The sequence below is a fragment of the Manacus candei genome, unplaced genomic scaffold, assembly GCF_025592945.1.
Source record: "Manacus candei isolate 608988 ecotype Guabito, Panama unplaced genomic scaffold, ASM2559294v1 h1tg000028l, whole genome shotgun sequence".
NCBI lineage: Eukaryota > Metazoa > Chordata > Aves > Passeriformes > Pipridae > Manacus > Manacus candei.
The window spans coordinates 1,490,010-1,512,453 of record NW_026138076.1 but is presented as its reverse complement, the minus strand read 5'-3'; the positions used below and the strand labels follow the sequence as shown (position 1 = coordinate 1,512,453).

General features: G+C 36.6%; 1 protein-coding gene across 1 annotated transcript in view; it reads left to right on the top strand.

Annotated features, from left to right (window-relative positions):
- The window catches only part of SEL1L3 (SEL1L family member 3), a 34,307-nt gene extending 13,327 nt beyond the window's left edge, over positions 1-20,980 (top strand). The window contains exons 8-24 of the mRNA XM_051789836.1: positions 336-468; positions 1,192-1,338; positions 1,762-1,973; positions 3,516-3,695; positions 4,813-4,932; positions 5,554-5,694; positions 6,767-6,829; positions 7,835-8,011; positions 9,634-9,761; positions 10,402-10,485; positions 12,843-12,933; positions 13,042-13,126; positions 15,001-15,110; positions 16,386-16,513; positions 18,228-18,330; positions 18,425-18,497; positions 19,702-20,980. Of these exons, the coding sequence (XP_051645796.1) occupies positions 336-468; positions 1,192-1,338; positions 1,762-1,973; positions 3,516-3,695; positions 4,813-4,932; positions 5,554-5,694; positions 6,767-6,829; positions 7,835-8,011; positions 9,634-9,761; positions 10,402-10,485; positions 12,843-12,933; positions 13,042-13,126; positions 15,001-15,110; positions 16,386-16,513; positions 18,228-18,330; positions 18,425-18,497; positions 19,702-19,871 (2,145 nt within the window). The 3' untranslated portion in view covers positions 19,872-20,980. The remainder of the gene's footprint in view (positions 1-335; positions 469-1,191; positions 1,339-1,761; positions 1,974-3,515; positions 3,696-4,812; positions 4,933-5,553; positions 5,695-6,766; positions 6,830-7,834; positions 8,012-9,633; positions 9,762-10,401; positions 10,486-12,842; positions 12,934-13,041; positions 13,127-15,000; positions 15,111-16,385; positions 16,514-18,227; positions 18,331-18,424; positions 18,498-19,701) is intronic.
- Positions 20,981-22,444: the final 1,464 nt, after the last annotated feature.

Genomic DNA, 22,444 nt, shown 5'->3' with positions numbered 1-22,444 from the left:
GACTTCTTTTCACTAATGCTTTGTTCCCACTTTCCGATGATACAGTATTGGACATATTTGATTAATCTATGGTTTTGTTAAAATTGGTGGTAAAAGTCACATGGGATTGGTCGCTTTTGAAAGTTCATCCATGATTTTTGGATTATGCTGACTGTTTAAAGTCATAGTCTGTTGTGCCCACCATTAGGTTGTCTAATACATGATGTGCCAGATAAACTGATTGTAGTGAATAATCTGTTTCCTTTTGTTATTCACCCACAACACTTCTTTCTAGCTGAGCGTAGACAACAACAGATACTAGGGATGACATTTATCCATCATTTGCCTTTTTATAGATTTCTAATCCTCTTCGTGACAAAGACACAGTGGAACAAATTGAACTCTACTACAAGAGATGTATGGACATTCAAGAAATAGTTCATGAGTACAGATATATTGTAAGGCAAGGCGAAAAATCTCACAGAAGTTGTAAGTGTTGATCTATGACACAGGAATTTTAAACTGTCATCCTTGGAGACCTGTTTGCTTTCCTTTTGAAAGAATCTGGATATCAATCATCAAAAGTAAACTTAATTCAGCCATAACAAGAAAAAAATGCAATTTCAAGAGTTTAGTGTGTTACTGGTAGCTAAAACTGTGGTTTTGTCCCTGCAAATACTTTTGTACTGTGAAATACAAACTTTAATCGTCTTGATATGTCTTCTCTAATAAGACAAGTGCATAAAGGGACAAAGAAATACTTTCAAGCTTACATGTAGTCTATACAATTGCCTTTCTTCCATTTCTTTTTCAAAACGACCCTAAAGGCAAATCTATTTTAAGCCCTTTCCCAAAAATAGATGAGTTTTGCGGGAATGTTTCTGCCACAGTTGCCTAACGGTCAGTAATTAACAGGTCTATATCAAAGTATCCACTTTAGTGAAAGAAAAGTAACGTGTCTTAAAAGGTGTACTGAAAACAAGCCCATGTTTCTAATTGCATGCATTGTGACCAGAGTATGGAAGAAGAAATCTTAATGTATTTTTAAGTTGTGCTACCTGTAGGAGTTTTTAGTACTGCTGTGTGTCAAGAAGGTGCCCATCTTGTCCATGACTTTTTAGTTTACCCTAGAAACATCATTTTCCTACCAGAAGCTTGTTTTCAAGACCGGCAAAGTCAACTTTCATATCTTAAATATATTGTTTTCTCTAGGTTACTATGAAAACTATTATTTGGAGCTGATTCACAAATATGGAAAAATATCCAAATGCAATGCCTTCATGTGGGGAAAAGAGCTCAGGGAAAAGTACCACACTTTGTTCAAACTGTTACAAGAGATAGACTTCAGCGGTCCAGATGGTAATTATGGGGTTTTTTTTATTGTTCTTGAATAACTCCACAATATATGTCATGTAAGTTAGTGTCCTTTGACTTCAGTTCATGTGTTATACCTTTTTTTTTTTCACATCAGCTAACTTAGTAAAGGAATATCATGTTACAATATGCTGCAGATGAAAGGATGGCTTTTTAGGTAGAAGGAATCATAGAAATATCCTTATGTTTTTAGTGGTTAGCTACTTTGGGGTGGTCTTTTGGATTTTTATTCACCCTTCCTATTGAATAATACCTTGTATTTTGGTTGAATTTTAGTTGTCTGCGTTGAGAATACCGTTCAGCATGAGAAATAACAGAATATGTCTCAGTCCCATTAACTTAAGGAGGGGAAATCCATTCCTAATTTTAACTCTTGCAATAACTGTGCATCCTATATTTTATTTTTAGTGTTAGAAGATGGAAGTGATACAGTTGTAGAAGTTGGCCGGAGGATATTTGAGAAGGTTGTGAAAGGTCTGTCCAGTGCCAATGGCCTCAGCAATATGAGCTCCTCTGTCCCTCTCCTGATGGATTCCAGTTGTTGTGGATACCATAAGGCTTCCTATTTCCTTGCAGTTATATTTGAAACGGGACTCGGTGTGTCCGTGGATCATATAAAGGTAGTATGTTTAGTATGTGTGGTTATGTCTGTGAAACTAATTACCTTTAAGGGCAATTTAGAAATGGTATGAATTTATGATCAATTGAATTAAAAAAATTGAAATGGCCCCCAGATCCAGTCAGTGGTTGAAGGGATTTCCCAGTAAAGCTACTTGTAAATAACTTGATAGCAGTGATGTCTTTATGAAGTCTTGGTGGTCGGAATCTTTATCCTGCTCATCCAGAACAAGGAAAGCAATGATTTAGTAAGACCTGAAAATGGTGGTAAAGTGAACCATAAAGCATAGAATGTACAGCTTTTCCTAGTCATTGTGGAGCTAGGATGAGGTAATAGCCCTTGAGACACCCACGGTCATCTGTAGATGGGTAAGAAAAAAGTCTTACATCAGGCAAATCTCATAAATTGGAAAAGGTGCATAGTACAGTCAGGAAAGAAGTCCCTTTTTACAGTGTGCAAAAATGTGGTACTATGTATATTATGGTCAAATGATTAAGGGTAACAAAAGTAGAACAGTTTACTTTTGGAAAAAAGTGACTGTGCTTCAGCTGAGCAACTGCAGAGTATGTGAACTTCTGACCTTTTAGGCAGGTTGCAAATAACTGAAATGTTTCCATGTGATTCAGTTTCAAGGTCAAATAAAGGGAAGGTGTTTATATGTCATGGGAAGAGGGCAACACTAAAATCGCCAACAGATATTTCATTGTGATATAATAGTATAATATAAAACACTCATTAAAAAATAGCAGGTCTCCCTGTTATGGTTACAGGACACTAAATCAGAAGAACCTCTGAGAGGCCAATCAGAGACCTCAAACTCACCTGCAATTCTTCAAACACAAGAAACCTTAGACAGAAACCTTTTTTATACCCTAATTAGGGAATATACCTAGTGGTAATTATGGAGGCTAAGTCATTTCATCTTTGGATCTGCTTCAGATAGCGTAGGAAATAATTTAATATCCAGCACAAATAGAACACCGTTGTTTTTAAATCTATACAGGTGAAAAATAATAGTAGTGCTGAAAATGGTTTTGGGCAAATGTGTGGTACATAGACTAATTAACATGTTTCTCAAGGGAGATTTGTGCTGAAACCTTATCAGCCACAGGTCCTGTCCTACTAGTCCTGTCAGATCCCTAGGGTAAAATTCTTAGGTGCTGTTCATTAACTTCCATATGTTTCCACTGAATTCACTGTGAAAACTCCACTTGGCATCAGTGGGACTAGTTAAGTCACTGCTGGGTATAAAAAGTGTCAGAGTATAAGCAACACTGTAATAAAATGACATTAAAAAATTGCTGCAGAATAAGTGCAATACTTCCAAAGTATTTACAGTCTAGTTTTTCTTTCAAGTCTTTCCATACATAGATAAGACACTTTAACTACTTTAGAGTTGTTCTTGCTGTAACTGTGTTTACATAGTATAGCTAGTATATCAGCTACCACTATGAACACTCTGTTCCCTGTAAATCTCCTGGAAAGTGCTAAACTTGTGAGATGTGCAATGAATTCACTCTTGTTTATGTTGATTTTTTTTCAGGGACTGCTGTATAGTTTGGTTGGAGCTCAGGGGAATGAGAGACTTGCTATGATGAATCTTGGCTATAAACATTATCAAGGCATTAATAACTATCCACTTGATTTGGAGCTGTCATATGCTTATTACAGTAATATTGCAATAAAGACATCACTGGATCAACACAATATAAAAGGGGAACAGGTAAAAGAGTTATAACTGCATCTGAATTTGTTTTCTGTGCAAATTATTTTTCACGTATTAATATTAATTGTGTGGCCAGAACATTTTGGTCTTGATTTACAAATATTAGCTCATCTGATCCATGTCCCTGCCAATGGCAGAGCTATGGGACTAAATGATCTTTAAAAGTCCCTTCCAACCTAAATCATTCTATGATTTGACGATTGTTACAAAATCCCCCAAATTATATGTAGGTATCATTACTTTGTTTCTTAGCAAGGGGAAATCAAAATCAAAATTAGGCTCAAATCCTCAGAACTGTCCACATGGCTATCTTTCATTAAAGTCTAATTGTTTTTCTTGGGCCCTAATTCCTCACTCAGATTTTTAATTATGAATATAATTGGATGTGTTTATTAAGCAACTGATCTGCCATTTTAATAGGCAAACATAATGAAGTTCATGCAAGAGATAAATTGTCCTCTCCATATTTATACATTTTCTATAATCAAATGTTGGTTGTTAAATAGTTACCTGGCAAAGTTACAATAAAATGATTTTAGAATGAGCTACTTAACAAGCGGTAACACAACTCTATCTGTAAAGAATGTTCAAGGTAGATTAGTGCTAGAATCCTGGCTTATCATAAAGAATGATGATTGTACAGAAAATAGAGAGATTTTGATTGCTGAAAATCTAAAAATCAGCCGACGTACCATGGAGTTCTGTGGGGCAGGTCTTCATCAAACTTTCTGCTAGCCTTTTTTTATCTTTTGAAAGAGATTTTTATAGAAAGTAGAAAGTCTTAAAAGGCTTAAAAGCAGTTCTTTGTCATTGTTACTTGGATGTAAAACTAAAAGATGGATTGGGGTTTCTTTTCAGTTGTTGATATCTTGGTGTACCTTTCCAGTGTAGAGTGGACTTATAGTTTTGTACTGTAACAAAGTAGTAAGTGTTTTTTACATTGAATGTAAGAATAGTTAATGGACTGGTCATCAGAGGAGTGATGAGAATTTTAAAACCCAGAATGGATCATGAATTTTTAGGGCTAAGCAGGAAATGGAAAGCATTTTCATTTTGGTAGCAGATCTGTAAATTCATTGTGTAATAATTTTTTTTCTGTTCACCTACTCTTCAGGCATTCGTTGAAACTATAAGACTGATGGATGATGAACTGCTAAAAGCCCAAACAAAAGAAAATGGTGATGTCTTTATGTGGTTAAAGCACGAAGCAACAAGAGGAAATGCAGCTGCACAGGTATAAAGTAATAAATTTCCTCTTTCTTGGTTTTAGACACGCATCAGGTATGTACATCTATAGGATTAGTAGAAAAGTGCTGGAGGAGACTGAAGGCAGACAGATGTTTTCTCTTTCTACCCAGAATTGCTTCTTTTTTATGAGCTTGAACTATTTCCCATGTTTCTGTCTGATAGTATCCAGTAACCATGAAAAGCTAAAACGATGATGCAAGGCAAAAAGGAAGAGTCATCAAGTCTTGGCAACCTCCTTCTCTGATCCTTTTCCCTGGGTTTGTATTTGATACAGTGCAATTACTGTTGCTGATCTGAGACCAGCAGCAATACGTGTAATTCTGAGCCATTTACATGCATCAAGTCTGTGTTTATCACTTATCTCTGCACTTAAATCAATCCAGACTTCTGTGATACTGACAGCTGTAAAAATATCCCTGCTGTAGATTTAATATCAGGGAAGCCCTCTAAATATTCCTGACAACCAATCGTTTTCAAACTGTTGAGGATGTATAACTATATATTGTTAATACATTTGAAATGCATCTAAGCTGAAAAAGTCTGCTCCTGCAATTCCAGTTTCAATACTAGCATTTATAACATTACTGCTTATGCTGTTTTCTTTTAGCAACGGTTGGCTCAGATGCTGTTTTGGGGCCAACAAGGAGTGGCAAAAAATCCTGAAGCTGCAATAGAATGGTATGCAAAGGGTGCAATAGAAACAGAAGATCCAGTGTTAATATATGATTATGCCATTGTGTTATTTAAGGTAAGTCAAGTTTCATGTTTTCACTTCAAAATAATCATTCCTATGACATGATGTTTCTAAGTTGTCTGCAGTGAAGACTGTATACAAGTGCTTTTAGATTTACTCTGAAAATCAATCACTAGACATGAAGCTAATGTTGATTTTTTTATCAGAAAGGCACAAAAATTTTAAGAAGAGACAGTTAAAAGTAGTTTAGTCACTTTGTTCTGAGCCAGATTCAGATCAAAATACCACCCAATTAGTGAGTCTTAATTTTTCCTAATGTCTTGTCACCTCAAAAATCCAACTAGTTAGTAGGCATAGGCCTTGGTGTAGAGATGTAGGTAAAAATTTGATCCTTTCTTAGAATGCCCTTCATTAGATCTCTAGGATTTTTTGTTTTAAGTTGGAATTAAATTGTCTCTGCATGCAGTTAGTTTTTCCCTGCTAGAAGCACTAGACAGCAGAGGCTAAACTGAAGCATAACCAACCCCACCTGAGTCAGATCAGGTATATCAGCTGAGCAGTGTCACCCATAAAACAGTCACGAGCACTAAAGGTTAGAGATATTAGTGAAGAACCATTAAGTCTTCATCCCGTTTCTTTGGCAGTGCAGGGTTGTTCTCTACAAAATGCTTGCTTTAGATTTGCTTGTGTTAATTTTGAGCACCCATAATCTGTTTGACCCGTGTTTGGAATTAATTTATATCATAAGCATGATATCTGTATATTTCCTCTGGAGACACTTTGACATCCTTTTTCAGGAAAGCTGAGAGCTCTTACTGTGAGCAACCTATGCCCCTTTGAATGCTACTCATTCTTGCTTAGGTGCCAAAAATTAAAGATCCATGATATTATTTACCCATAAAAATCACTTGAATATGCTGCTGAAGTAATTGTTCCTAGACTGAATCACTGAGATTTTGTAAAGCTGTGAAGGAGGGATGACACAAAGCTACTTGTTTTGTTGTAACTGTTTAAAGCCAAGTGACACCTGGTAAATAATAGTATCAGTGTTAAAAAGACATTTTGAATGTGCAGAAGTGAATTGTTATCAGCCTGCATTTGATTGTTTCACATATGCATTTCCTAGGGCCAAGGTGTGAAAAAGAATATGAAACTTGCATTGGAATTGATGAAGAAAGCAGCAGCCAAGGTAAAATACAATAAATATTGTATTGTAGAAGTCCTATGCCAGGTGCTAATAATAATGAACTCTGATTTATATAAAATGCCTGTTATCATAATTCTGTGTAAATGCTGGTTGCTTCTTCAGTGTCTTCACCATGAATGGCAAAAGCCTTATTTTCCCAAACTGGGAGACTAGCTCTATACCTGTTCTATGATTTCTTTGAAACAGGAGAGACTACCTGTTCCACTGCCTGTTTGGGAAAGGCTTGAATAAACTGAGTGGTTTTCATGCTGTGATCAAAATTCCCTTGGCTCAGGAAGAATCTTAGAGACATCAATTTCCTTACTCTCCTTGAACTCAGATACTTAGGGTTTTATGCTCCAGAGCACATTTTCTATACAAAACCAACACCAAAATTATTGGAAATTTTAACTGCTTTTACCTTCTAATGGGTAAGTTAATAACAGGCTGTCATACTTCCAGCCCCATATGATCCACCAGTTTGTGCAAGGAGGTGGTGACTCATTGCAACAAAAATAAAAACTGTCCCAAAAAGATTTTCTCCTCTTGATCGGTAATTATTGATGCAAAAATGCAACTTGGTAATAGCAAATAGCAATATCTTAAGCAGATCTGTATGATATTGGTCAAATGCAATTTGAAAGCAGCATTAAAAAGTTCTGTGTTCATTGCTTTCTATTTATTCTTAAGGAAATGTTCTAGCTTAAAAGAAGTGGGTTTTTTCATTGCTAATCCTGCCAACTGGGTTCTGGGAGTTCACAAGAATAAGTGTCCTGTTTTGTCCTTGCAGAGGAAACAGGTGAAAAATTTGTCACAATTTATTCTTGTCAACAAGTGAAAATCTGAATGCAGACACAGCTGAGATGAATAAGATGACACTGTAGCCTTATTCCTCACTCTAAATATGAGGCCACAAGGAAGAGTAGTGGGGGAAAAAACCTTAGTTGCAGAAGTGACCCAAAGCAGAATCAAATGTGTGACCTGAGGGTGCTCTTCTTCTTCCATCAGGGCTTGCCCCAGGCAGTGAATGGCTTGGGATGGTATTACCACAATTTTAAAAGAGACTACAGAAAAGCAGCCAAACACTGGTTAATTGCTGAAGAATTGGGAAATCCAGATGCATCATACAACCTTGGTGTCCTATATTTAGATGGGATTTACCCTGGAGTACCTGGTAGAAATCAAGTGAGTAAATATTTAGCGGTACTATTTCTTACATTAGGACCCAGTTTAAAAGGTTTTGCTTCATTCTTGAGATTGTTGTGTTCACTCTGCGTTGGATTTTGATACCTTTTATCACAAAGGAAGGTTTTACTGGGGGATTCAGTCAGATTGCTTAGAGATGTTACTCAAATAGTCAAAATTATGTGCATGTGTTTGTACTCCCTCAATTTAGAAACAAAACAGGTTCAGGTTTTCCTCCAGTAACTGCCTTTGCTTTCCTCCTTCTAGTGACAGCAGCCAGGAAAGATAGTGTGTGCTCTCGCTTCATGTGATCTTTTGGTTTCTCTCAGTTTTAGATTGGAAAGTATATAGGGAAAGGATTCCACAGTAACTGAAAGCAGCACAACCTTGTCCCTGAACTCATGAACAGCTATGCTACATTCACGTAGCTTCTGCGAACCTCAGAACTGCAGTGAAAGGCCTTCAATCCAGACTTGAAAATGTAACTATTTATTACAGTTCTGGTAGACTGCAGCATTTTATTTTGTCTTTTTGTGAAACAAGCCATTAACTTTTCAATATGTGCAAAATAATTTTTCCCCTAATGAGAAGGGTCTATTTTAGTTATATTTCTTTTAATTATTTATTCATTTTAATTAATTTATTTCTTTTAATTAGTTTATGACCAACAGCACAAATACAGTGAGGTAGGCTGTAATAAACACAGGCAGACCTCATACCTGGAGCTGAAAGATGTTTCCAGTGTGGTCTGTGAGTTCTGAGATCTGGATAAACTCCAGACAGTGAGCATTTTTGCTTCCAACAGCAGTGGTGCTCAACAACATGTGCATCTGGCAAACACATTTTCCTTTCCCAGGGACCAAAAAACACATTTCAAAGCGAACTGATTATAAGAGTACACCTAAAAGTGACCAGGTTTCTTTAATCACCAAAGCCAAGGGCAAGGAGAAGTTATGGCTATGATGGATACTCTGAAGTCTATGCTCAATCACAGAAAACATATATTGATGGTTAATAATTTCCTGAAATAAATTATTTCAGGCTGTATGCTGTTTTGTTTTACTTCATAGATTACAGTTTCTGAGGGTAAAACATGGAGAGCCACACAACCCTCCCACTTCTGCAGTTCTGGCCTTACTTACTCAGTCTGTGTTATCTTTTATAAACCAGTTTCAAAGATTTGAGCACAGTGGTTGTGCACTGCTGGACATACTGAGTATTGCTGCTGCTCCACAGCCATCAGTTGGCATCGTCAGAGCAGAAGTCCTGTTCTCCAGGATCCCTTGTTAATCTTCCTACTAGCGAATAACTAATTTTACTTCTGTCAGTGTGCACAAGACTTTTATGCCGCCGGGTATTAGTTATACATTTAGACACTTTTCTATTTGTCATTCCCTATATTACCAGAATATATGTTTTTCAAAACTTCTTCCAGCCTAAACTATTAAATAGTTAGAAGAAAGGGGTTAATTTCATCTAAGTACATTAAAAGTAGCTAAACTGTCTTGCCTTCATTAGCCAATTGCCTGTTTTAATTCGTCTGATGAAACAAGTCCTGAGGAAAAAAATCTCAATAAATATTAGTAGTGCAGAGTTGCTAATTGTCTCTTGTTTCTTCACAGACAGTTGCTGCACGCTATTTCTATAAAGCTGCCCAAGGAGGACATATAGAAGGGACTTTACGGTGCTCTCTCTACTACATCACAGGAAATATGGAAGACTTCCCTAGAGATCCAGAAAAAGCTGTAATGTAAGGAATGAGACCATTTACTAAATGACAGTATAATTCTGATGTGAATATTGTCATTGCTGGTGATTTTTAAGTCCATAGTCTAAATAAAGTCTTGTACTTCACGGTGCTTACCTCGTTGACAAAAGGTTCTTCTACAGTAATGTTTGATCTGCATAAGCATGTGTATTATTTAAATGACCAGTAGATTTTGAAAGATATTGAGTACTTCTAGTACTTTTTATGTTTTCCAGAACAACTTGTAGAGATTGTATCAAACAACTTGGTATCTAACAAAGCCTTACTTTTTGGATTTTCAAGAAATGTCAGACTCCTAATGTGGTAGAACTGGTATTTTGCATGGGAAAAAGAGGCAGATAACTACTGACAGCACTTTTTAACTTATGTTCGTTTTCTCCAAAAAAAATTGCCAAGAAAAACCAGGATGTCTCTAATATGCTCATAGAGATGAATGGACATCATGTTCTCATTCAGTCAGTTGTTACAAGACTGACGCAGCAATTACAATTAAATCCCATAGTTTGTTTTACAGAAGAAGTCAGAAGGTGATCCCATATCTTTTTGTATTCTTTGAATCTGCTTGAGTTGGGATTACATTACTGGAGCTCAACTGTTGGTTTTTGTTTGATCATTTCCACAGATGGGCAAAACACATTGCAGAGAAGAATGGCTACTTAGGTCATGTAATCAGAAGAGCCCTCAATGCTTATCTGGAACTTTCATGGTATGTTTCTCCTGTTCCCTTTTAGCTTATTTTCTATTTTTCATTTACTTATAGCATGATAAAATAATTAATATTCAGGATCACCTCAAAGAAAAAAAGAAATAGTAGCGCCACTGAAATTCATAGCTAAACATCCATTGACACAAAGGAAAGGAGGAGTTGACCCAAAGCGTAATTCAACAGTTCAACAGAACCAAGGGAAAAATAAGGAGTTTGTAAAGTGAAATAGTTCAATCAGCTGATTGTGGTTTTCAACCCCATAATATTGTGGCTTGTGAGGTGCACTGGATTAACCAGAGGAGCACCTTTCACTTTTAACATTCTCTTTATTCCAAACCCCATATTTTGCTTTCTCTTTTCTGTATAGTTCCATGTCATGAAAACTCAGTCTGGTGGATTAGATTTGTTAATTTTTTTGTATATGGTTAATATTATCTTTTCTGTAAGTAAAATAGGAGGCTCCAATATCCAATAAGCCAGTCAAGAGGTTTCAAAATAGCCTCCAGGTTAGTGCTGGAGGCATGAGCATCAGATACTGTATGTACAGGCATCAGACTGTCATATGTGATTAAAACAATGGCTCATTAATCCTGCAGTGTCCCCCTGTGAGTACTTAATTAATGCTTCAGGCTTAGGAGATCTACAAGGAACTGTCAGTGGACTGTTCTGGAGTGACCAATTCCTAGAAGTGTCTTTTTACTCAGTCCATCACAGACATTTCTCCTGAGGCTTGAGCTCAATTTTCAACTCTGAAAAACTGTTGATATTTTTGTAGTATATTCTGTTGTACAAGCCTGTGACTCTGCCCAGCTCACTTTGCAGCAGCATGAGTGTCCACAGGTAGATTACAGGTAGAGCATTAAGATTCCAGAAAGTCAGGGCTCAACAGCTAGGATGAAAAATCTGCTGGAGCACCACTTAAGATGCCAATGATTGGGAGTGTTTGGGTAGTTACTTATAAATACTGATCCTACTCATCTCTGGGTTTAGGAGTATGTTCACGTTGAAATGTTTGCTTCTGAACAACTCTTCATGTACCTTGCATAGGTGTAAATTGTTGCACTGCCAACCAGACCAAGTAATATGTGTTCTTCAGTCATTGGTGTTTGCAGACATGTTCTGCACATCTGTCAGTACACGGTACTGGCAGTTTGATCTTCCCAGGCCGATTTAAAGGCTTTAAATGTAATTTCTTTTCTGAATTGCCCTTTGAGACCTAAGAATCAGATGAATCAATTTCCCAGTTTAGGAATCCCAAATTCTTTCTGTAGTCTCAGGTCTCCCTTGTCCTAGATGTTTTAATAGGGCAAGTACAAGGAATAATTTGTAATCTTGCAGAAATAGTTGGGAAACAGGAGATTACACCTGCTAATTCTGCAGGAGTGAACTGCAGGAGAACTGCCTTCACAATTTCTTTTAAAGTTTCTTTGCTTAAGCACCTACTCTTGAAGTCAAATGTGTATTTGACCATGTTCACTTTCAGTATAACAAGCCATTGAAACCTGAAACTTGCCATGGTATTAGCTTTGTGCTGTGGGGAAAATCATTGGAAGCATGACCCTTTAATAGGAAACTTTAGTAGGAAAAAAGTACACCAAGTGGGTTTTTTGTTTATCTTGTAATTTTGAAAGTACACACGTTATTTTAAAGACTTCCTCTTAATTTTAAATGTGTAGTCTTCATAATATGGAATAGATGAGTGACAGAGAATATGAGAGCTGCTCACCTCTAGTATCACAATACCAAATTGCTATAGTGCAAATGCAGTATTAGCTTTTATTACTTGTTTTACAGTCAGTGAGGTGCTGAGAGTCCTTAAAGAGACTGAGATTTGTTTAATTCACACATTCAAATATAATGAGAGACAAATCCTGTTTCAAAAAGCCCAAGACAAGACAAAATAAGTCATATAAATAACACAGTAAAGCATACCAAAGAAGTATTCAGATGAATGTTAGATACATACACAGCTAAGTTAATTACAGATTTTTTTTTTTGAGTCTTTTAAGAATGTTTTATCTGAAACGTTTAGATATATAATTGGGCTTAGTATCAATTCTCCTTTATCATCAGTCTGGCACTTGAAGTAAATGCACACTCCAGTTATTCTAGCTGCAATGCAAGAGGGAAAAGGCTGCAAATTCTTGAGGTCCAGCATGGCTGGTGATGCCGAGCACTGCCAGTATATGTCGCTGTTGCCTGGGATTCCCAAACTCTTGCTCTTAAACTTTGTACCAAAAGTTCGCTCATAGGTGATTTTATAAATTTATTTAGTGCTTTCAGGGTTTTTTTAACTGTAACTAAAATGCATGTTATTTTTACTAGGTTTTTCATTAATTTATTTTATCTAACATTAGGCATGAAGCTCTGCTGCATTATGTTTTAGCAGCTGAAACTGGGATTGAAGTGTCACAGTCAAATTTAGCACACATCTGTGAAGAAAGACCAGTGAGTAAATGTATTCACAACTTATTATCCCAAAAGGAACACTTGTTAATAATAATGTGATCCTACTCTCTTACCTGTGATGTTAAAGAATCAATTTTTTCTTTAAAGGACCTAGCAAGGAAATACCTTGCAACTGATTGTGTTTGGAGATACTACAATTTCTCTGTTTCTCAAGTCAATGCCCCATCATTTGGTATGTATAAGGAATTCTTTCTCAATTTTAATTTTGCTTTTTTTTTAAATTTCAAAAGCTGTGTTTGTCACAACTTCTTTGTGAGTGAGCAAGTTAAGGGAAGATTAATCCCTGTTAATCATGCATTTCCTTTTTTAATGTTTTGATAGGAATTTCAGGGGAGGAAAGGTAATTTACGTGTTGTGTTCCAGCACATCTTTTCTGAAAATTTCCTTCTTATGGCATTAAATGTATAAAATTTGAATAAAATAAAATAAAAAAGCTAAGCCCTGAGGAGAAGCTAGCTATTCAGGAGTTTGAGCAGTTGACTCAGTTTAAGAAGTTTAAAGTTTAAGAAAAAAAGATAGCAGTAGACTTTAGGAGTTCCCACTGTTTAGTTTATCAAAGGGAAAATCCAAGAGCAAATATACTTCTGTATCATAATTGAGTCATGAGAAACTAATAAAGGCTAAAGGATTCCTTATCTAATTTATTACTAGTTTTTCTGTTAGGGTACAGAGTTTATCAATGTTGGCAGAGCTTACCTTGGGGAACTAAAGGATTCTCTGTTAAAAAAAAAGATCTATTTACATATAAGTTACATTCCTCAGGCCTTAAACTTTACTACATCTATGACTTCAGTAACTGAGCCGTCCTAGTGCCTCTGAAAGCATTACTGAACATTTGAAAACACTGGTCTGATTGTCTCACAAGAGCATTTAAATGGTTTGTAATAAACATGTGAAAAAGTGGAGTGTAAAAATAAGTCAAGCTATTCATTTAAATACACAGTGTGGAAAATTTAAATGTGTGGAAATTTAACATTGATATAACCTGAGGCCACAGGAGCTGACAAGCCCTCTTAGCTTTACTGAGGAGCTTGTAGGCACCTTAGCTCCTTAGCACCTGACTCTTCGGTAGATCCACTGGTACAATCTTAAATTAGAGAAACTTCTGAAGGTCAGACTCGTGGGGTGGGACTGTGATTCCATTCAAATAAAGGAGAAAAGACTTGCTGGGTTCAACAGAGGTAGAATTTTATTACTCTATCTCTTCCTTACATCAGTAACAGAAGGGGAGTTTTATCTCAGACCCTTCTCTGCAGTAGTGCAGGATCAAATCCCCAGTGTAGGGCCTGAGATGAAGAGTCTAACCCTGGCAGTGGAGATTTCCAGGGCTACCTTATCAGTGCAATGCAGGGTGACCTCAAATTCACTGCCTGTTGCAGAGTGCACTCCAGGCCAGGCCTGGAATGATGCCATTGGTATAGTTGAGGGGATCCCTCTTCTTGATGATTCACTACAGCATTCATGGCCTTCCACTCTGCATCCGTGCCAGCCTGTCCATGTAGCCTTTCTGCCTTTGCTGTTGGGTTGGTAACTACCTTGCTTGCTGGAAGAGCTCTGCTATAGTCCACTGCAAAAAGCAGGTGAGATTTCTAGGCAGCTGCTACAGACGCACAGTGCAAGGTGTAGAAATGTTTCAACCCATTTGAGGAAAGTTTAGGTCAGATAAGTGTAGGCACAGTCCTGGGAGTTCTGGGAGTTTTTAAACTCCTTAGCATAGCTTAGCGCAATGTCATGCTTGCTCCTGTCTGGGTAAGTGCCTTATCTTTCGATGCATTTCATTACTGTGTAATATCACAGAAAGATATTTGTCAAGTATTTTCTGGACATTGATTCCTTCTAGACCATGAGAAATTTCATCCAGGATAAATACTTTCAGTGAGAGGCTGATGTAAAGTATCCACAGAGACAACCAGAGGGAAAGAGTACCTTTGTTTTTTAGTATTGTGCTTTAAATATAATTACTGTTAACTTCCCCATGACATTAATAGCTGGTTAATTCTATTCCTACAAATATTCTAAATTATCTTCTACTGGTTTCTTGCACAGCTTATTTGAAGATGGGCGATTTCTACTACTACGGTTACCAGAACCAGTCTAAAGACCTGGAGCTCTCAATGCGGATGTACGCACAAGCTGCACTGGAGGGAGATTCACAGGTGGGTCTGCAGCTGTGGAGTGTTTATAAAACATTGGAGTTTAGAACAATCTGAGAATTTAGCTGAGACTGGTTCTTCTGCTTGGCTACATCTACACTGAAGAAACCTGCCAGAATAAGTTACAATTATTTAGAATACCTGGTGAGTCAGTAGTTGCTGATTCATGATAATAGGGGGTAAACTTAGCATAGATGGATAGTCCTAGAATTAAGCTGTCTTATCAGCTTAAAGGTGAATGGCCTAATTCAGTGCTACCTGCCTTGGCACAATTGACCCAGTTGTGACCTTGGCATTTTTGCTATTACAAGGGGATGAATTAATAGACTGCTGAATTCTATCCCAATCCTATCCCCTGCCATTTTAGGATATAAAAAAGAGACTGACCTATTTCCCTTGGTATGTTGAGTAAATCCTAGGGTGAATTTTATTTGCCACAAAGGTTTCATCTTAAAATGCTTTATATTTAAAAGATTCACCATATCACATTATCAAAGACATGCGGTGTTTCAACACTAAGTTTCCTGTCTTCAGACCCTCCTAAACTGTCCTAGTTGTAGTATTCTGTTCTCCCTGTCCCTATGCCAGTGTCTCCAGACAGTATCTTGTATGTGAATTTATTAGAGGTAGCATAGTTGGGTTCTGTTTTGAGGATACTGGGACAAGACATTACTGCTAAACTACCAAAGGAGAGAAGAGATGCATGAACAGTTACTATAAAGTATGAAAGCCAAACTGATGGGGAATCCTGTAATATGTCTCATGTGTGTTCATTTTCACGGCTCTAAAGAGACATAGGGATGCATAAGACTTGTCCAGGTAGGCAAAACTGTAAGACTAAGGACATAAATTGTCTGGAGGAAATTTCCACTCTCACTTTCACTGTTCAGATGCTGTTGATCTGTGGAGCTAGCTGGAGGGGAATTGAACAGAACAAAAATCCATTTCTGCTTTCAGTCTGTATTTCTATAGTAGATAAAAGATGACAGTTTGATATAGTGACTGTGTTTAAAGAGCAGCTAAAAACTATAAAGCTTATGTCTTTTTCCAGATGGTTTCTATGAAAATAGTGTCACAACATCTAAATGCTTCTTTTGCGTTTTCAGTATTTACCTGTGTTTAGGGTTAGGAGAAAAGGGTCTCATAATTATTCAGTGAATATCACATTATATTCAATTAATTTATAGAAGACAGTTATAATTATTTAGATTCTTGATGTTTAGATATACACATGAAAATTTGATGGTTAAAAAGCGTGCATGCTTTTTCTACTGTTAGGGTTTCTTTAATTTGGCCCTTGTCGTAGAAGAGGGCAACTCCATACCTTCCTACATTCTGGATCACTTGGAGATTGATCAAGCATTGCGTGCTAGTAATACATCACTTCTTCAGGAACTTTATTACAGGTGAGTCTTTTTCCCCCTTAATCAGCATCTTCTGATTTTCCACGTAAGTAACATTTACTCTGGAGAACAGCAACTCCTGTAATTATTAACTTTGTTCATTTGTATGATTTAAGGCAGGTTAAGGTCAACATACTCAAAATGCTTAAATTCCCTAAATATGTTTCAGTTTATGCCTGTTAAAGAGACCTGATTACATGTGGTTACCTGGAATAGCAGGGACTGGATTTAATGATCCAGGAGGTCTTTTCTAGTTCAATATATTTAAGTTCCTAAGTTAGGCACTGGTGGTTTGTGTGCGGTTCAAACCAACATTTCAATGATAAATATAGCATAATTTAATACAGAACTTTAAAATGTGTAAGGAAGGAAGCACTCCTTCCTTAATGATTCTGCAAAGATGTTCCAGCCTGTTACAGAGCACAGAGCACTAGATTTCTGAGAAGGGTACAGGTCTGCTGCCTGAACTACCTGTGCCAGCACTATTCATGCACAAACCACCTAGTGAGCTCTGGTTCCGGTACAGAACTTGAGTTTCCTTTATCCGGGTAAAGCAACATGTGTTGGAAAGCACAGTGGGAATGGGAAGCTTAAACTTTGGTGGATTTGCCTTTCAAATATTTAAAGAAGGAGAAGCTAATGTTTAATACATGACACTGTGAACCAAGAATGAGTGGTTTGTCATCTGTTTTTCTACTGAGTGTTGTGTGACCCCAAAAAGTGGAGATGATACCAACATTAAAACCTCATTTGTCTATTCACCAAAATCTGCTGAAATTGTTCTGCACTGCAGTTAGCCTGAACTTGTACCCTAAATTACTTTTATTCCATATGAGACTGCTGGTTAGATAAACAAGGGTTCTGGACCATCTGGGATTGTAAGCTTGAGTCTGAATTCTGCCTTCACTTGAGCTGAATCCATCTGCTTTGTTGCGAGAATAATTCCAGAGTTGACAGTGCTGAAGGGTTTTTCCATCATCATACACTTTCGTCCAGAAGGGCATGTACTTTTATATATTTATATTTTTAAAATATATATAATATATATATATAATTTATAACTTTATAACTAATTTATATGTATATTTATAATAAAATGTATAGAGAAAATTTATATTTCTATATATTTCTGTATATACACCCCTCCTTCCTCAGCTTGGTAAAAAGAGTCATTTGAAGTTTAAAATAGGTGCCTGTGATTTAACTTTCTTAACTCCCCTAGTAGGTAAAGTCCTAATTGAGAGAGCTGCTCAGCTCACCCCACAGGAGGTACCTTGTGCTAGTCAGCTAAAGCACTCTTCAAGCTCTAACTGCTTGTACTGTCATACTCCATTGTCTCTAAAGGAGGTTTAGGCACTAGCATCTTGCTTAGGCAACTAAATTTTGTACATAGTCTTAAATCAAGTCCTACTGCTGTCTACACATTAGTAGAACTTGTACTCTGACTGCTTGGCAAGCATAGCTTGGATGCTTAGACCCATTGCTGACGAATAAGAATATAAAAGATACACTCCTAGGGTAAGGTATTCTATGCTTAATAAATTTAATCTGGAATTTCTCTGAATTTTTCTTCACCATCTGTGAAGTAGTGATGATGATATTTATTTGTTTTTCTGGGTTACTGAGGTTTTCTGCAACCCCATTGAGATTCCCAGATGACTGGTACCACAGAATTGTAGAGGAGGACTAATGAGTTGTTTTAATCTTCTTCTTGTAGGTGTTGGAATAGTAGTAACCAAGAATCAATCAGTCCATGCTCATTAGCATTGCTTTATTTTTACATGAGAGTTGTCTGGAACAATATTTTACAGTCTACTCTGGTATGTATTGCTCTTTTAATACATGTACAGTTCATTTGGAACACTGCCTTGGCTTTGCACTGCTCTAATTATGTTTTTTAAATTACTGTCACAGATATACTTCATGGGAACCTTTCTTTTATCGATTCTTGTTGCATTTGCAGTGCAGTCTTTTCAGTCATTATCTGGTAAGTATGTGTCACAGCAAAACTGAAGAAAGAGGAGTGATCTTTTTATTTCGGAAAAAACTTCAAAAATAAAGGCAGGAATTCTAGGTTTGAGAGAGGTACCTCTGAACAGTAGTTTCTTTGACATGCAAGTAATTTTTTTATTGTTGAAAAGGGGTGTGTGAAGCAAAGCTTAGCTCTAAGGTTTCTGGAGAATTTCCCTTGATAGAGAAGGTGGTTAATAAAAACATTAGGTGCATGAGATTATTTCCCATCTCTCAGCATGCAGTATTGTTAGAGTAATTATATGACTTTGATTTCCTCCGTTCAGAGAAAAAGTATGGTTCCAAGAGCTGGTACTTTGGAGTAACTTAGGAAGAGTCAGTTCAGCCTTTTCTGGCCAGTAACAGAATCAGTAAATGCATTTAGTCAGGAGTTGCAGACTTCTCCTGTCCTAAATTAGAAAGTTCTGCTCTATGTTGTCTTTTCTGGTGGGATGGAGAATATTAAGGGACAGAAAATCAAATGCCAGACTTCAGTCTGTTGACACTCACATCACTTTTTTTACCACATTGAAAGAGATATCAGAGACAAAACAGCATTGCTGATGAATGGGGAGAAAACCCCTACCATCACATACAAAAATGATGAGGAATCGTCTAAAAAGCACTTTCAGCTTCAATCAATTGTTTCAATTCAAATCACAAGACTTGTTCTCAATAAGGAAATTGTGAAATGAATATGACCAGTTACGAAAATAATTTCTTCCATTAAATAAATTTTCTTACATTGTGTTTTAACCCAATAGGCAGCTTAATCCTATGTCAGAAAATAATATTTTCTGACATATTTCTGTAATAAAATACAGAAAAAATTACTTTCACATTGACAATCTAAACCTATAGGAAATAGTATTAAAAAACCCAACACCATTAAATCAAAAGATTATTTGAATTAAGACATGTAGCTGTGAGTAATATGCTGAATATGGAAGTAATTCTGAAATCCTGCTTTCTTTTCTTACTACTATAATTTATGTAAGTTGGGAATAATGCAACATATGTATAAAGTATATAGTTAGATATTCTTCTTTCAGTATTTCCTAATCTTTGAATATTATCTTTGTATGTAACTTTATATCCACATAGTATTTAAATATTGATTAATAGACTTCCTAGGCACAGTGGGGTATTTTTTAATAATTTCTTTTGACATTTTTCTGAAGCCCGTAATTCTCCTGGAAGAAGATCAGAACCGTTGTCAGATGATGCCCCTTCTTCCTCAGGGAATAGCAACGAGGATGCTACCAGACTTGTACAGCAAGATGAAACTACTTTTTCAAATGATTTAGTACAGCAGGAGTCAAACCCTCAGAATCCTCTTGTTACAAGCTGAAGCATAGTTTTCTTAAGGTTGACATCCATTGGGAAGATGGGATATGAACAACTACAAATCTAAGAACTGGCAACCAACCCTGTACATGACATTAATAATGCAATCCAACAGCTGAACTTGTAGGGAAATTCACTGATCTGATTTCTCTGTTATAGAGGAAAACCATCCCTATAATTTATTTAACACTCCAAACAGATAATGCAGAGTATCTCACTATACCAAACACATGATCATTGAAGGACCTGGAAGGAAATATGCAGAGTCTTTGCCTAATTGAAGAATGAGAAAACATCCCACAGGTTTTGATGAAGAAGATTTACTTACATATCTAATCTCTTATTAAATTGCCTTTACTGTATTTGAGCTTATTTATTGGTCAAGTTACCAAAGTTTTCCACGTTGGAATCATGGAAATTACATAAAAGTGAAACCCAATGACCAGCACTTTCCAAGTTCTGTGGCACAGCAGCCAGGACTTTAATGCATGCAATGGTAACATTTAGGGGGTTTGTATTTTATATTGCATCCTATTTTTTTCTATGCAAAAAGTGTTTTATTTTTGAAAGAAAACACACCAGGAATATTTGCAATATGGTCATAACATAGTAGTTCTGCTGGCTAAGCCCTAGTCAAAGTTTTACAAGCATCAGCAGTTCTCTGGTGGACACAACAGAATATTTCCTTCCCTGCCAAGAGTAACTGATTAGAGCAAGTAGCTCCCCTAATGAATAAATAAAAAAACATTTAAGTGTGATCAGGTGACGCAAATTGGACAAACATTTTGGTTTTGGATTCTTCCATAGATAACACTGGAAAGGATTTATTTTGTGTTTTACAGTAACTCTTAAAGGCACCTATTTAATTTTATAAATGTTGGATGGGATAGATGGATAACATGTATGGAGTGCAAATACCTTCTGTCTGATTTAAAGCTATCTGTAAAGTGGCTATAGGAGAGGTCTAACCTTTATAGCAGGTGTGCAATCACCTCTGCAAAATGATGTAGATCACAAACTAAATTGCATCAATCTATGCATTATTGAGGGTTAAATCCACTCACCTTGCACTACATTATTTACTCTTGTAAATAAAAATATTTTTCTAATTCAGCCTGTATGTGGAAGAATTTCTTTTAAAGCACCAGTCCATTGCAAATGGATTCCCATTATTTTTGAGTCTGTTTTGAGTTGCAAAATTTGATAAATTTAATTACTTCAAATTCCTTAACACAAATGTATGGATATTTCAAGAGCTCTTTCAACTTTGCTTTTATCACCTAATAAAGAAAAGCAGTATGCATCTGTATTAAAACTGGGACAGGTTTAGATGATAAACCCTGAAGTATTGTGGAAAGTCAAGCGTAGCCCTTGAAGACAAGTAGACAATTGTCACAACACAGTCATGGTGTTAGGTACCAAATGGCAAGTAGAGCTAAATGGTCACAAAAAACTATTTGGACATGCATATGGCAAATCTTGCTTGTAGTTAGCTACGTATGCAAGGTGTATTTTACTACAAATGTCACATGTAGCAAAATTGAAGCCCCTGGTGAAATATTAATCCCATGGGAGTTTGTCAGTGGTGGTGGTGTTATTGCAACCCATGTGTTGCAATCCAGGAGTTTAGATTGTGTACATACAGGTTAGAGTTAAGTGGTAGCAATCAGGCTGACTCCATTTTCCTCTCCAATGTTCTCTAGTAATTAACTAATTTTGAGACGTCTGCCAGAAACATGATTTCACATCTGTATTTCAGAAGGCAGTTGCTGAAGCTGCAATATATTTCTTGACGCCAGCAGTTAATAGTTCAGTCTTTGTTTATTGTTACCTATAACATCAGAAGTTCTACCAAAGCATACTTAAAGTATGTTAAGATAAGCAGCTCTTCACAATAAACTGGCAATCCTTAAGGCTAAAATAATAAGTTACAAGAGGTGAAGGATAATAATGTAGGATCCAGAGGGCTATTATTTGACAACCTGGAGAATCAACCAATTCTTAGAGAAAAAGAGAGAATGGTTAGTTAAGCAAAGCAGCTACGTAGTTCTGCTATATCCACAAGGAATGGGGGGGGAGAGAGGGAGGGGGAAGTGCTGCTGTATCAAGAGCTATTTTTCTTAAATTGAAACAGATCACTGAAGTTTATAGATTCTCCAGCTGGTGCTGGGTGATTAGGATGGGGATGAGGAAATAATAAATTACCCTTATAGAGCTAAAATGCTCTATATACCTGGCTTATACACATTTGATAGCAGTCCAGTCTTCTGAACAACACAGGTCATGTGTAAGGCAGTTCAAGTGATGCCCATTTTTCTCTTTCTCTCTTGTTTGAGCCCAGAATCGTCTTCAGCAAATGAATTAGAGACAACAGAGAATTTCAGAGGGTTATTTACAAAATAGGTGCCCAATTAGTTGAAATTAATGCAGTTTACACCAAGTAAACCAATTTGCGTGTTACAGCAAGTGACAAGGGAGAGAATTTGTTACATGCAACATATCAAAGCACTATGGGAAGTAGGGAGGATTAGATACGTGAAGATAAGCTTAAAAAAATAAATCAATGTTGATTAGTTC